General features: G+C 36.7%; 3 protein-coding genes across 6 annotated transcripts; 2 read left to right on the top strand and 1 right to left on the bottom strand.

Annotated features, from left to right (window-relative positions):
• Positions 1-831: 831 nt before the first annotated feature.
• On the bottom strand, positions 832-1,218 carry h2ax1 (H2A.X variant histone family member 1; the record flags this gene model as incomplete). Its single annotated transcript, XM_084105560.1, has 1 exon — positions 832-1,218. The coding sequence occupies one exon, from the start codon at positions 1,216-1,218 to the stop codon at positions 832-834; it is 387 nt and encodes a 128-aa protein (XP_083961686.1).
• A 129-nt stretch (positions 1,219-1,347) lies between these two features.
• Positions 1,348-2,347, top strand: hist2h2l (histone 2, H2, like). Its single transcript, XM_084105561.1, has one exon. The coding sequence runs from the start codon at positions 1,544-1,546 to the stop codon at positions 1,922-1,924; it is 381 nt and encodes a 126-aa protein (XP_083961687.1). The 5' UTR covers positions 1,348-1,543; the 3' UTR covers positions 1,925-2,347.
• A 3,124-nt stretch (positions 2,348-5,471) lies between these two features.
• Positions 5,472-12,397, top strand: LOC311076838 (zona pellucida-like domain-containing protein 1). 4 transcript variants are annotated; one of them, XM_084105326.1, is made up of 12 exons: positions 5,472-5,510; positions 6,643-6,696; positions 6,783-6,886; positions 7,168-7,394; positions 7,768-7,952; positions 8,514-8,586; positions 8,676-8,773; positions 9,018-9,098; positions 9,867-10,038; positions 10,149-10,251; positions 11,472-11,495; positions 11,889-12,397. In XM_084105326.1, exons 3-12 carry the CDS (start codon positions 6,793-6,795, stop codon positions 12,035-12,037), a joined length of 1,206 nt encoding a protein of 401 aa, XP_083961452.1. In that variant the 5' UTR covers positions 5,472-5,510; positions 6,643-6,696; positions 6,783-6,792; the 3' UTR covers positions 12,038-12,397. The 4 variants fall into 4 exon arrangements, with proteins under 4 accessions (XP_083961452.1, XP_083961454.1, XP_083961453.1 ...); XM_084105328.1 differs by having other exon boundaries at positions 6,610-6,696; XM_084105327.1 differs by having other exon boundaries at positions 6,548-6,696.
• Positions 12,398-12,721: the final 324 nt, after the last annotated feature.

Raw genomic sequence — 12,721 nt, 5'->3', positions numbered from 1 at the left:
AATATTGTAAAATTTAAATTTGAGTAAATATTTGTTGTTTAGATACTTAAGTGTTTAAGTTTCATCTGTAAAGCACAGTAAGCAGTTGGTGACCAAGTAAATTATTATTGTCAATAACTCACTGTGTGACATGTCATGGTCATGTGATGTCAACATGGTGATGCCCATGAGGAGACATTATGCCAGTGTTTTTTTTTTTTATCTTCAACTCATTTACATAATTTTAATGAGTTTTCTATTATTAAGGATGTGCTATCAATTTCTTAACGTAAAAAATAAAATAAAGTGCTCTTTATGCTGTAGCATACTTGATACAGTTCTAATTAAAGCTTCTATATTAGACTATGCGCAGCACAATGCGGCTTCGAGAAAAACAATGAATCACGGCTTCTTTGTGCCTTCCACTGGCACTTTACATTTATTGAAACAGCATAACCACTGAACAGCAGATAAAGAACATGACTTGCATGTAATTTAAAGCGGTGACAAATAAAATGTAACCAACATTGGTCCATATACAATAAACTACTGATGTTTGTTAACCCCGCAAATGGAGGTTCTTTAGTCCACCGTGATGGCAGGTTAAATGTCCCATGGCCATTAATAGCCTGTGGTGGTGTAGATCTCTTCTTGTGTGAGGGGAGTGCGTCTGTCCAAAAGAGCAATCATCAACATTAGAAAAAAAATTATAATAAATCAAAGTTTACAAGATGCAGCTGTCGTCTTCATTAAAACAAAACACAATATAACGCGAAGAAGGGAACAGAACATATCTTGGACTCAAACCAGCGGAGCTGCGTTTGTGTCATTGTCCGTGATCGTAAAGGCCTGTTACTTGCTCTTGGCAGGCTTCTCGGTTTTCTTGGGCAGCAGCACTGCCTGGATGTTTGGAAGCACTCCGCCCTGCGCGATGGTAACGCCGCCTAAAAGCTTGTTGAGCTCTTCGTCGTTGCGGACAGCCAGTTGCAAGTGACGGGGGATGATTCTCGTTTTCTTGTTGTCTCGGGCTGCGTTTCCGGCCAGCTCGAGTATCTCAGCCGTTAGGTATTCCAGGACAGCGGCCAAATACACGGGGGCTCCTGCGCCTACGCGCTCAGCGTAATTCCCCTTGCGTAATAATCTGTGTACACGTCCGACTGGAAACTGAAGTCCAGCTCTGGATGAACGAGACTTGGCCTTTGCGCGGGCCTTCCCACCGGTTTTACCTCTTCCAGACATGTTTTGACAACAAAAGAACCGCCTGTTTGGCTTGTATCGTCCTGTTTAACACTGGTAGTCAAATGCGCTTTCGCTTATGATGTAAGCAGGGATTGGTATATATACCCGGATGTGTGCTCTGATTGGATGGATTCACTCTACAGCAAACAGCCAATCGCCACTCAAAACTTGGTCCATGACGTTGGGAAGTCGTCCTATCGAAACCGAGACTGTGCTCACTCTTATTTGCATGCCGACTCTATAAATAAGGGGCAGTAATGTGCGCAGTTCGTTCGTATACCATAACGAGTCTGTGACAGTTGAGCTTTTGTGAAAAACCGATACAATGCCTGAACCTGCGAAGTCAGCGCCCGCTCCCAAAAAGGGGTCTAAAAAAGCTGTCACCAAGACCCAGAAGAAGGGGGATAAGAAAAGGCGTAAGACCAGGAAAGAGAGTTACGCCATTTACGTGTATAAAGTACTGAAACAAGTCCACCCGGACACCGGCATCTCCTCAAAAGCTATGGGCATAATGAACTCGTTTGTAAACGACATCTTCGAGCGCATCGCCGGAGAAGCCTCGCGCCTGGCGCATTACAACAAGCGCTCCACTATCACATCCCGGGAGATCCAGACGGCCGTGCGCCTGCTCCTGCCGGGAGAGCTGGCCAAACACGCCGTGTCCGAGGGCACAAAGGCGGTGACCAAATACACCAGCTCCAAGTGAAAGTGAACCAACAAGATGGACTGGACTCTTATCCTTAAGGATGGAAGACGAAAATGCATCCACTGTTGTTATTTGATGTCCGCATGAGGGACCTCTGGTACATCTGGAGCGAAACGCAGCTCTAGAAGAACACACACACAGTGCTTTCCATCTGTATAACACCAACATTCACCTGAGGTTGTTCATGTTTGATCGTATTTGCACGTGAACACTTGTACTGTTATGGCCTATGGCTGTCATTTGTTAACTCATGTGTAAACTCAAGTTACCGGAGGGAAACACTGGCTTTGGTTTTTATTGATTTCTTGTATAAATTTTTGCTGTACTGTATTCATACTGGAAAAAATGTCTTTTGCCTGAATGTTTCTTCATAATTACCCTGCCATTTACCACAAATAAATATATTGGTTAATGGTAACACAACCAGATTTGCGAGTGTTCCTGCCAAGTAATATATAAGTTAGCTTATTACTATATGGAGGACATGAAAGCATTAGCAAGGCGCGTAAAGCAGTACAAAAATATCAGTATTATTTATTCTAACGTAAATACAGCATTTTTAAACAACGTTGCAGAATCTGAGAAAGTTTACGCTGGTCTTGCGAACAGAAGTCGTAACCATGGCAACAGTAAGGCGGCTGCTGGAGTGTTGGAGGGTACATGAAGAAAACAAGCACTGCCATTATTTATTACTTTATTATAGATTTATTACTTAATTGTAGATTTACTCACCACACGTTTCAAGGTTTATTTTATTTAAATAATCGACTGTTATGTAGCCTAACTGAGGAACCAAAACACTATTTACTCAAATTTCTTTCAACAAGTCAGGTAATTCATATAGGCATATAAATGTTTGAGAATAGAATTATGAAATTACAATTATTATATCAATAAAAACGAAGTACGAAAAAGGACAATACTGAGCATTTGTGGTCTGCCCTCCCGATTTAATGTACAATATAGGGTGAATTGAATTGCCCTATGGGACATTTTTTTGCATTTCAGACTTCTGTGACATTTTGTAGCCATCTATATCCACACCCAATACCAATTTAAAACCCCCAGGATGTGTCCTAATCATATCAAAAGAGAAAATGCAGATAACATTCATAAAATAAATTGTAGAGACAGATATCTTAGTGCAAGTCGTCTGAGACAATCTGCAGCTTGGGACACTGAAAAGTCTATGATAAAAGGCCAAAATCACCTTGATTCATGTAGAATAGTAAAATCTTCTTAAGTTAGTAATTCTCTTGATTATGGATGGATGAAACATTGATAGTTGATCATCATCAGACAAATTATACAGAATAATAGTTTTGATGCATTTATTATAAAGACATTAAGCAACTATTATCATAGGCCTGTGTTATGTTATGTAGACTGAAAAGAGTTAAATGCACAGTCAGAATTTCTGACTGTTCTCTAGTTCATTTTACTTAACAACAAACACATACAACCCTCAACAGGCATAGGCCTATTTGAAGGCAAAAACAAAATCTTGCAACTTGCAAAAAAATAATAAAACAACAACCCACAGCTTAAACAAACTTTAAGCAACCAGTTCTGGAGTCAGAAAGCTCTCAGATTTCATCAAAAAAGATGAACTAAGGTTTTATGGGTTTGGAACGACATGACGGTGAGTAATTAATGACTTCATGAATTTTTGGGTGAACTAACCCTTTAATATAAAATGAAATATTACCTTGATAGAGGGTTTATATCCATTGACACCCATGTGATATTGTTTAAGTGGTCAAGTGGCACACACACACCAATCATTTTGGCTTGTGGGGAAGGGTTTTTTTTATTTTTTTATACATAAATAAAAAGAAATGAGTCAAGGATTATGTAGCCTATTATAATATATTCAATTATTACATAATCATAAAATGAAATAACCTACTTAAAATGTAATCAATTAAATCAATTGGTTGAAAATGTTTTTTATATAATTATGGTGGTAATAATTTAGCTGGGAGTTAAAATTCGGGCACAACACTGGCATATTTTTGTATTATGCAGCATTGCATCTTTACAAACAAGTTGGTGGAGCACAGAGCCTCTTCAGAGCAGCTTTAACTCAGCTGTGTAAAGATGCCTTAATGAGGTATTCACGCATTAACAGTGAAATCTGGATATTTGTACACCGTGTTGTGCGATTTGTCCTCTGTGATTTCATCCAGCTTGTGTTACTGGGACATATAATGGAGGGAGATGATTTGATCATGACTCCCCTGCAGGCAAAGAGAGAATGCTGAGAATAATCCACACGATCATGTTTTGACATTTGGTCTTGAATAAATGCGTGTGGCGCACAGCAAGTAACCAGATAAGTATTTGAGGAATATAATTACCTATGGTTTTTACTATGATATTATTCTGCAAAGGAAAATTCAGTGAATCCGATTATTAGTCAGTTTGTACCACATTAAAAAAAAAAGGAAAAAAAAGTGCATTGTTCATTTTAACCAAGGGTCTGGTTCTGCAGGTATAAAGCTGATATATTATGGTATTTGGGTCCATAAATTGTCTGGTCCAGAAGATTAAAAATGAAACCATGTGACCGAGGAACCAGATAGCCAGACGGACAGTGTCGTAGAAGATCATGTAATACATTGTTCCTTTCTCATGTAGTTTTATGAGGGGCTGTCTTTGTTGAAATTACACACTGACGATGGCAGGCTTTGTATGAAAGGGTGGGATATCTATTTCTAAAAAAGGATGAGGAGAGGAAACCTTTTCTCACGAAGACGCATCTGAAACCACCTACACAAAAAAAAAAAGGATATTGTGTGCGTATTTTATGAAAAATAATATGTATAGATTAGACAACTAACACCGCTGTTATTGTTGGTTTAAGAAAGGTGTTATGATGCTCTTCATTTACATTCAATACATATATATATATATATATATATATATATATATATATATATATATATATATATATATATATATATATATTTATATATATAATGTGCTGAAATTAGTTATTTACATTTTGGATTGGATCGTACTTTTGTGAATATGAAAGAAGAATGTGTGTATATCCTCCATTATTTTCATATACTAAATAATTAATGTAATTTTCACATTCATTTTTTATAAAAATGTAAATGAAAAAAAATTCTGTCAACAAATGAGGAGATATGACCATTCAAAAATTGACATTGACATTAGAATGGACCATGATTCAATAGGTCCTGTTTTGTAAACTTGACCACCTTTCATTTTCAAGTGGACATATTTGATGCAAAATGCATCATAATAATAGCACAGTGAAGTACAGCCTGATAAAATGCATTTATAGTATTTAAGTCATGGCAAAAGCCAAGTTAGTGCTACATGAGCAGCGAGATGCTCTTAGAATTCCAGACATGTCACTTGATACTGAATTTATACTGGTCTTCTTAGAGCTCCTCGTGTTCCTCCTTTGGTGTCCCGAATTTCTCATAACCCCAGCTTTTGTTTCTGGTGCCCTCCCTCACACCTATAGATAGAAACGGGCCAGTATAAATAGCCTAGCTATATCGTCATAAACACAGAGAAAAGAGACAACGAAAGAGAGAAGGTGAACAAGGTAGAATGTGATCTTTATAATTTATTTGTAGTTTAAATATTAATCTTGTATATAAATGTAATTACTGCTTATATTTTTTTCATGATGTAAGTTTACTTATTTTTGTCTTTCTTTACTTTTAATAAACAATAACATGTTTATTTGTATGTATTATTTTTGCATTACTTTTTTAGTATAATGTTAATATAATATAAACATTATATTATATTAAAATTATATTAAAAAAGTAATGCACAAATGATAAATACAAATAAACATATAGGTTATCATTTATTAAAAGTAATTATTAAAGAAAAACACAAACAAGTAATCAATCAATCTATCTATCTATCTATCTATCTATCTATCTATCTATCTATCTATCTATCTATCTATCTATCTATCTATCTATCTATCTATCTATCTATCTATCGATTTATCGATCTGTCTGTCTATCTATCGATCTATCGATCTATCGGTCTGTCTGTCTATCTATCTATCTGTCTATCTATCTCTCTGTCTGTCTGTCTATCTATCTATCTATCTATCTATCTATCTATCTGTCTGTCTGTCTGTCTGTCTGTCTGTCTGTCTGTCTGTCTGTCTGTCTATCTATCTATCTATCTATCTATCTGTCTATCTGTCTGTCTGTCTGTCTGTCTGTCTGTCTGTCTGTCTGTCTGTCTCTCTATCTATCTATCTATCTATCTATCTATCTGTCTGTCTGTCTGTCTGTCTGTCTGTCTGTCTGTCTCTCTGTCTATCTATCTATCTATCTATCTATCTATCTATCTATCTATCTATCTATCTATCGATCGATCTGTCTGTCTATCTCTCTGTCTGTATCGCTCTATCTATCTATCTATCTATCTATCTATCTATCTATCTATCTATCTATCTATCTATCTATCTATCTATCTATCTATCTATCTATCTATCTATCTATCTATCTATCTATCTATCTGTCTGTCTGTCTGTCTGTCTGTCTATCTCTCTGTCTGTCTGTCTGTCTGTCTGTCTATCTCTCTGTCCATCTGTCCGTCTGTCCGTCTGTCTAGATATATCTAGGAGTCAGATGTTTTTGTTGGCTCTCTCTTTCATTAAAAAAACGTGTGGCCAGTGACATCAGATTGATTTGAATTGCACCATTCAGTGCTTGTTGGTGAGACCTGCACACAGAACAGAAAACCTGTTGCGTGATCTGATAGTAAGTGTCTGTTTTTGCTTTTAAAATCTGTTTTTGAGTGAATCGAGGTCAAGGTGATAATGTGATGTGTGGGATTTCCCCTGCAGCCAGAGCATCATGTGGCCTGTCCTCCTAGTGTGTCAGCTTGTCCTGATTCTCCATTCGGAGGCTCAGAGTCCCTGCCTCACCCACCCAACATTCAGAGACCCAGGTCAGTCAAAGCATGCATGTATCCTTCTCTTCATCCTTAATTCTCTCTTCACTACTGTATCTCACCTTTCAGTTCCTTTAGAACCACAAAGGAAGTCAAGAACACCCAGCAATTTGAGGAGTGTATTTTCTTAAACATACCGTATTATTTTAATGAGGTGTCCTTCTTTTAGTTGTGGTTCATGTGGTTTTAAATGTCCTCGCAGAATAAAAAGCTTAATAGATTTTCATACCAACATCATGAGAGGTTACTGTGATAACTGTTTTCCTTTTATTTTACAGACAACTCTGATATCACAGTTGTGTGTGGCACAAACAGGATGGAGTTGCAAATTTTGCTGTGCCCTATATACTTCTATGGATATAATGAATCAATGGCGGCTCTTAATAGTAACTTTGCAAAGCCCGAATGCAAAGGAACCGCTGACTGGACCGTCAACCCACCTGTACTGAAATTCCAGTTCTACATCGGGGAACCATACATATCCGCTTGCTCCAATAAGCTGACGGTATTAGATGTTTTTCATTAGAGCACCTTTCATACATATAATGCAACTCAAAATTCATAGGATAGGTTCAAATATAAAAACATTTAAAAAAGAGATTAAAAATAATAAAAACAAAAACATATATATATATATATATAATATATATATATAATATTATAATAAATTATAATAATAATATAATAAAAATATTATTATAATTAGTTGGAGAAGTAGTAGTGACCTATAAAGAACTTTGAATTGCATTTTATTATTTTGTGGTCTTGTAAACATTTTGGATTGTTGATATAAAAATGGTCTAACAATATATACGTTTTATTGATATTCAAAGGTGTTTCTAATGGTCAGATCTTTTTTGCATGTTCCAATTCAACAGATCACTCAGGAGCAGGGATCTGGGCTGTTCTCTGACTTCTCTAGTGTGCAGGTTGTGAACATCTCTGGGTCTGTCAACACTCAGGACCCTAATGCTGGAACCATCACCTACCGGCAGGAGATGAAATACCTCTTTTCCTGTAGATACCCACTGCAGTACTTGATCAACAACACGGAGATGAGTGTGTGAGTGGGATGGCCATGTACAGTGGGGTCCAACGGCCTGAGACCACATTGAAAACCTGGGATTTAAGGTTCAACGTTTTAAGAAAAAGTTTTAAACATTAAAGACACTTTAAAATTAAGAAATTTAAGCCTGGTTTCACAGACAGGCTTTAGATTAAGCCAGTAGACCTTAGATCAATCAGGACATTTATAGCTATTTTTAAACGTGCCTTCGAAAAAAACGTTACTGGTGCATCTTGAGACAAAACAATGTCTTGTCTGTGAAACCAGGTTTAGTGTCTACTTCTAGGTCACTAATCAAATAAGCAACTTTGTAACCACGTGAATGTTGTACAAAGATGTTCATTGAAGCATAAGATGCTCTTTGGCATCAAACTTACACACAGAAAAGTCTAATTTTATGAATTTGTAATGAAAAATGTATTAAAAAACAAACAAAATAAAGGTTTTCTGTGGTCACAGACTTTTGGCCTCCACTGTATGTCTTATTATATAATTTAGATTGAACACATTTCAGGATGAGTTACACAAACCGCTGTTGTTCTGTTTTTTTTGGGGCAGATCTGGAGTGAGTCTGGCAATTAAGGACAATAATGGTAGTTTCATCAGCACTCTAAGCATGGCTCTTTTCGAGGTATTATGTTCCACTGGCTTAGATTTGCAATGACATTTAGCATAACACTTTATTGACAACTCTCCGTAACTGTCTGTCTGCACTCAAAGGATTACACATATACAACTCGTCTCTTCATTCCTCCAACGGGTCTCATGCTGAAGACCAGGGTTTTTGCGGAAGTTCGAGCCACTAATCTCACAGAGAGGTACTTTGCTCAGTTTGAGATTATGAATTATGTTATCAATCTTAAGGTGGTCTATGATATGTTACAAATTGAGCCCAGGGGAGAAGGGAGCCACCAATAAAATATATATAGCCCTGATGAAAAAATTATAGCCCTGATGTTATCCAGAATGAAAATCTCATAACCATTATATAAAAAGTATTATTCTAATAAATCTTCAGTTTTGAAGTTGATAGATCACTTTTTAAAATGTACCCCCATAAAGGTTCAATGTTCTTTTGGATCGATGCTATACAACCACTAGTCCTTACCCAGGCAACAGCACATCATTTGACCTGTTCGTCGGGTAAGTGTGAAGGCTTACATTTTTCTTATACATTTTAACTAATGTTTGACAATCTAATTTTAAATTAAACTAAGTGAAGATGGCTGCTAGAGGATGATTCAGATGCAAATTTGTATTTGCATCTGAATCAATATCACCGCTCAATTATATCAAGTCCTGTGTAGATTAAATTGAAGTCTGTTACTAATTACATGATGAAAATTTTGATCTTTGACATTATACATTTAATATGAGTACTTTTTGATAACTGTTAAATTACCTTTGACCTTTTCATTTATTACATTCATTTAAATGTAATCTTGATATAAAAATACAAAAAAGACTAAATATATTCCATTCTTTATCAACAACATGATGTGCATTAAACATTACATTACATCAGGGAACTGTAGGCATGATGGAAAATTAAAATACACAAATAAAAACAAATCAAAATTAAACACAAAATTATGAAAAAAGGAAATGTTTTATTTAATTACCTGCATATCATGTGATCACAGACTGATATCAGAGAACTGTGAATGTGATGTTAAATTATTAACTTAAAATCTCAGATGGTTCTTCAGGTAAATATATTAGGTCAAAGAGAAAAAAAGATTGTGAATGTATTATTTTTTTTTATTTACATTTAAATATTACATTACTTGAATTTGAACATTTAAAAAAAATATTAGGGAGAATCAATAATTTATAATAATATGTAGAATAATATGTAACCAATAAAAAAACTACCAGCATTCTGATTGTAAGTATTTCGGTCACTCTCAGATGTACCCGTGATCTTCAAACCATTATGGGTGTGAATGGAGAACAGCAGGTGGCACGCTTCTCGTTCGAGACCTTTCGCTTTATAGAGCACAGAAACAGGACAGTTTCGACCTTTTATCTGCACTGTGCCACCAGGCTCTGCGAGAGCTCTTTCTGCAGATCCTTACGGCAGGTATGAAACAACGTGCACCACCAAAAAACTCAATATGTCATTCACAAGAGGGCCACATGCGCCATCATCTAACAGAAGTGTATTCAAATGCATTTTATGACATGCATCAGAATTGCACAACGAGGAAGAGGAGAGAAGTCCAGTCAGCTCAGAGAACCTCAGTGAGTGACGTCGCTACGGTGAGCTCTGGACCAATCATCACCAAAGTGGATGGTAAGAGCAATCAGTTGGAGAGAAATCATTTCAATATACAAGTCACCTTTGTTTTATAGCGCTTTATACAATTGTTGTAGCCTATATTGGATTATTGGTTAAGTTCAGTTCATCAATTAAAGGCAGGGTAGGCGATTTGTTCCAGAAACATTTTTTGTTATGCTGTATCTTCACATCCTGATAGAAATCAATCACTAATAAATGATTGATTCTGGCCCCAAGGATGGTTAGGGGCAGAGTAAAAAAAGACTAATAAATAATTTGTGTCACGGCTAGTTGTCACTTTGGATTATTTCTAAAGGTCCTTGCACACTGAGTCCGAAATTCACGTCCGAAATTTTCACACGGTAAAAAAAAAACGACCTCACGTTATGTCAATCACGCTTGTACACTGCCTCCGAAACTTTCGTCCGTCAAAAAAAAAAATCGAATCAGGTTCGATTTTCTGCGTTTTTCGCATCCGTAGCAAGCATTTTGAATGGTGTTTTGACAATTCAGAGCCACCGAATCACGAAAGCGAAAAAACACATGCGATAATTTCGGACTCAGTGTGCAAGGGCCTTAAGGGTGTTTGTCAAACACCTCCGCGCACCCTGCTCGCGCACACATCACGTCATCAGCGCGTTTCATGCTATGCAGAGTTAGACAGACGTCAGTCGCCGAGCACCGCAACCGAAACAGCAGTCACCTTCTACAGCTCACGAGCTTATTCTGCATTCATGCCATTGCTACCATAATTTGTAAGAGTTCATGACTCGAATTTATGCGTTTCAATGCAACCATCAACGCCAAAATGAATCTGCAGCAGTAAGGTAGTACAGGTCAATGCTCTAAGTTGTTTATGTTCATTATTATTGTAATGTTAAGTGCTTTGAGACACGAGGTAGTTTAATGCCGTACCTCGTGACGCTTTTGTTTGCTCCCTGCTGTACGTGTTTATGTGTTTTGGAGGCGCTCTGAAAGGAGGGTGGGATCTTACGCTAGCTCGCTGTTGCTAGCCTCTCTGAAAATAGCCAAATAAAATAGTTCAATTCAGCCATAAGAAGCTCTACAGAGGACAATAAAATCATTATTCAGCTCAATAACATGAATGCAATATAAATTGGAGTAATAATATTGTATGATCATTCACATATGTATTAATTTTATTGTATTTTGACCATAAAATGCCATGTGTTGCAACTCATTTGAATTTTCTTTTCTTTTTATAATCCCTTTAGAACCATTTGCACCTGTTGAAGCAGGTATGCACGTTTTCTAACATTTATAAAAGTATGGGTCCCACTTTATATTAAGTGTCTTTAACCACTATGTACTAAGATTTAAAGGAATCATTTTGTACAATGCACTTATTCTGTTTTACACTGTACTTATATTTAAAATATTAATAAAAAACCCTGCATATATCCTTCCCTTACACCTAACCATACCACCAAACCTGTCCGTAACCTTACCCATATCCCACCACAACAGCCGCAAGTATTTTGCAATAGAACATGAATACATAACAATAAATACATAATGCATAGTAGTAGAAGACACCCAATATAAAGTGATACTGATATAGAGATCACCTCAAACTTCTGTTAGCTGTGTGCTTTTGCTCAGGTCAGTTAGCTGTTATAATGTTTGTGCAGCGTCTCAGGATCAGAAGCCCGCGGAGGCAGTGGTGGGCATCTCTGTGACAGCGGGGATTTTCGGAGCGCTGTGCATCATCATGCTTGCTGCGCTTGTCTACAAGATCCGCAGGGACAAGTTCAAAGACAAATCAACCCTTTTTCACTGACAGCTCTCAAACGGAGATCCCATTTCTGTACGCTGGCAGGGTCTGCTTGCCACAGTTAAAGCTGTTTTATAGACAATAGAAATGGCTTCTGCACTGAGCTGTAGTTCAAGAGGATAGAAATGGGACAAGGAGTAGATTTCACAATAAGAAAATCTCACCAAACCAATATTATAGATCTGTGCCTTACAGTAAAAGTCTCCTGAATGGTATCATTTTTTTTTTTTGCATGCCAAAGTTAATTTTGATATGAATTATATTTCATTTATATATGCATTTTTGGGTTTTCTGTATGAGGGCAAAAAGTATTTTGCTAATGTTGTTGTAATTTTATGTCTGATTAAAGCAAAACTAAGAAATTTTAAGTTACAGTTGTAAACACTGGCTTTCATGGACTCATGGCTCAATCAGATTGTCATCATTTAAATCATCCTTAAGTTGTTCCAAACCGAACCTGTAGGAATTTGTGTCTTCTGCTGAACACAAGAGAAGATATTCTTAAGAATATGGGTCAACCAAACAGTTGACGGAAGCCATTGACTTCCAGAGTATGGAGAAGAAAAAATACTTAAAGTCAATGGGGCCCATCAACTGTTTGGTTACCCATATTCTTAAGAATATCTTCTGTGTTCAGCAGAAGACACAAATTCCTAGAGGTCTGGAACAACTTGAGAGTGAGTAAATGAC

This window comes from Abramis brama (genome assembly GCF_963993115.1).
Source record: "Abramis brama genome assembly, chromosome: 25".
NCBI classification, from domain to species: Eukaryota; Metazoa; Chordata; class Actinopteri; order Cypriniformes; family Leuciscidae; genus Abramis; species Abramis brama.
Note: the sequence above shows the minus strand (reverse complement) of the source record. Positions and strands in the feature narration are given on the sequence as shown.

What these genes read in the sequence shown, in the direction of transcription:
- hist2h2l (XM_084105561.1), top strand. Translation starts at nt 1,544, where the DNA reads ATGCCTGAACCTGCGAAGTCAGCGCCCGCTCCCAAAAAGGGGTCTAAA.
- LOC311076838 (XM_084105329.1), top strand. Translation starts at nt 6,793, where the DNA reads ATGTGGCCTGTCCTCCTAGTGTGTCAGCTTGTCCTGATTCTCCATTCG. An exon ending in CCCAACATTCAGAGACCCAG is followed by an intron (nt 6,887 to 7,167) that starts GTCAGTCAAAGC and finishes TTTATTTTACAG; the next exon opens with ACAACTCTGATATCACAGTT. An exon ending in TCATTTGACCTGTTCGTCGG is followed by an intron (nt 9,099 to 9,866) that starts GTAAGTGTGAAG and finishes GGTCACTCTCAG; the next exon opens with ATGTACCCGTGATCTTCAAA.